The 1,917-nt window shown below is 52.9% G+C and overlaps 1 protein-coding gene across 1 annotated transcript; it reads left to right on the top strand.

The window, feature by feature from the left end:
* Positions 1-626: 626 nt before the first annotated feature.
* On the top strand, positions 627-1,550 carry LOC115230797. Its single transcript, XM_029800925.1, has one exon. The coding sequence runs from the start codon at positions 627-629 to the stop codon at positions 1,548-1,550; it is 924 nt and encodes a 307-aa protein (XP_029656785.1).
* The last annotated feature ends 367 nt before the right edge of the window (positions 1,551-1,917 follow it).

Here is a 1,917-nt window from a genome sequence, read left to right as displayed (position 1 = left end):
GGGACTTGAGTGAACGTGTCAGTAGCAAGCTGGCCGAAGGCGACATCCGAGCTGCTATCCGCACTGTCATGAACGACGACACGGTCTTACTTCCAACTCCCGACGTTCTCGACAAACTGAAAACCAAACATCCAGACCCTCCCGTCGACCTCCGACCCTTGAACGCCCAAGAGACATCCCAGTTCTGACTCTGACCAACGAGGAAGTCAAACGATCAATTCAATCTTTCGGGAAAAGCAGCTGTGGGGGCCTAGACGGACTACGCCCAGGGCACCTAAAAGACCTTATTTCTCAAACGACAGGCGAGGCAGGCCAACTCTACTCACTGCCATCAACACACTTATAAACCGGTTGCTGAGCGGGAACATCCCGAATTTTGCTATGAAGCTACTTTTCTCGTCTCATCTACTGGCATTCAGAAAAAAGGACGGAGGTATTCGTCCGATCGCTGTTGGCAACTTGTTCCGCCGGCTTGCCGCTAAAGCTGCCGCACGACACGCCAGTCTACGCCTCAGCACCGAACTAGCTCCACTTCAACTGGGAGTCGGGATCCCAAACGGCTGTGAAGCTGCGTACACGCGGCCCGAACTCTCTTTCTTTCAAAGGACGCTCTACTTCATCGTCACATGGCTGTCAAACTCGATCTGCGTAATGCCTTCAACAGCGTCAGGAGGGACCGTATAATGGAGGTATGCGTCGAGAGGGCTCCGGAGATTTCCCAGCTTGTCTCCTCTCGTACGGGGAAGACACCTCACTTATCTTTGGGGATAAAGTCATCCGTTCTCGAACAGGAGTCCAACAAGGCCCCTCTTGGACCATTACTATTCGCCTTAGCAATCGACGAGGCTGTACGGTCAATCCTCTCACCATTCAATTTATGGTACCTGGACGACGCCACCATTGGCGGCTCAGTTGAATCCATCACCGAGGACCTATCCCGCCTAATCCCTTCTTTGCGCAACCTTGGACTGAACGTTAACGTGGATAAATCGGAAATCCTAAACCTCAACTACCCTGAGGCGGATTTTCCGAATGTCAACATGACAATTCAAGGCTTCATCGCTGGTGCACAAACAATCCAGCCATCAGAAGCAACCTTCCTTGGATGCCCTTTAACCCCATCTGGCCTAAAGGCCCATCTGGCGAAGAAGGACTCTGAATTCCGTAACCCACCTCACAGCAGTCTCTTGGAGTTAGACTCACACATCGCTTTCTTCCTTATGAAAAACAGCATACACATGCCGAAACTTCTTTACACGCTCCGCTGCCTGCCATGCTACTCGCATCCAGACACTTTGACTCACTTGGAAAAATCACTGAAATCTTGCACGGAAGCAGTCCTGAACATCTCTTTTGACGAAATCGGCTGGACTCAAGCGAAACTTCCCGTCAGGTTTGGTGGGATCGGTCTTCGCTCGCCAAAAGATCTGGCTCCACATGCACACTTCTCTTCAATTTCCAGAAACCGGCAACTTGTCCGAGAGGTTCTACTCCCCTTCAACGAACTCTCTCTGGTTGCCGACTGCCGACCTTCTGGAATTCTGGACTGACGCTAAACACCTACCCCTCCCGTCCGACATGTCTGTGCAACGTGAATGGGATGAAATATGGGCCGCCGACTCGTTTTCGAAGATGAAACCAGAGCTAGACCAACACCGGCTGGCGTGCCTGCTTTCGGCAGCACACGAGCATAGTGGATCTTGGCTCGACGCTTACCCAACGTCATCGACGGGTTCCCTATTGGACAACGAAACACTGCGCATTGGGGTCGCTCTTCGGCTGGGGCTCGATGTCTGCGCCTCTCATCCCTGTCGATGCGGAGGTACGGTGGACGTGAAAGGCCTTCACCCCCTCTCCTGCCGCCGGAGCGCAGGCCGCTCGCCTCGCCATGGAGCAATCAACGACGTAATTTCAAGA

Source organism: Octopus sinensis, unplaced genomic scaffold (genome assembly GCF_006345805.1).
Source record: "Octopus sinensis unplaced genomic scaffold, ASM634580v1 Contig16382, whole genome shotgun sequence".
Classification (NCBI taxonomy): domain Eukaryota; kingdom Metazoa; phylum Mollusca; class Cephalopoda; order Octopoda; family Octopodidae; genus Octopus; species Octopus sinensis.
The sequence above is the reverse complement of the archived record's forward strand: the minus strand, read 5'-3'. Positions and strand labels throughout refer to the sequence as shown.

Bases quoted from the DNA above. Each gene is read 5' to 3' on its own strand.
- LOC115230797 (XM_029800925.1), top strand. From the start codon at position 627: ATGGCTGTCAAACTCGATCTGCGTAATGCCTTCAACAGCGTCAGGAGG.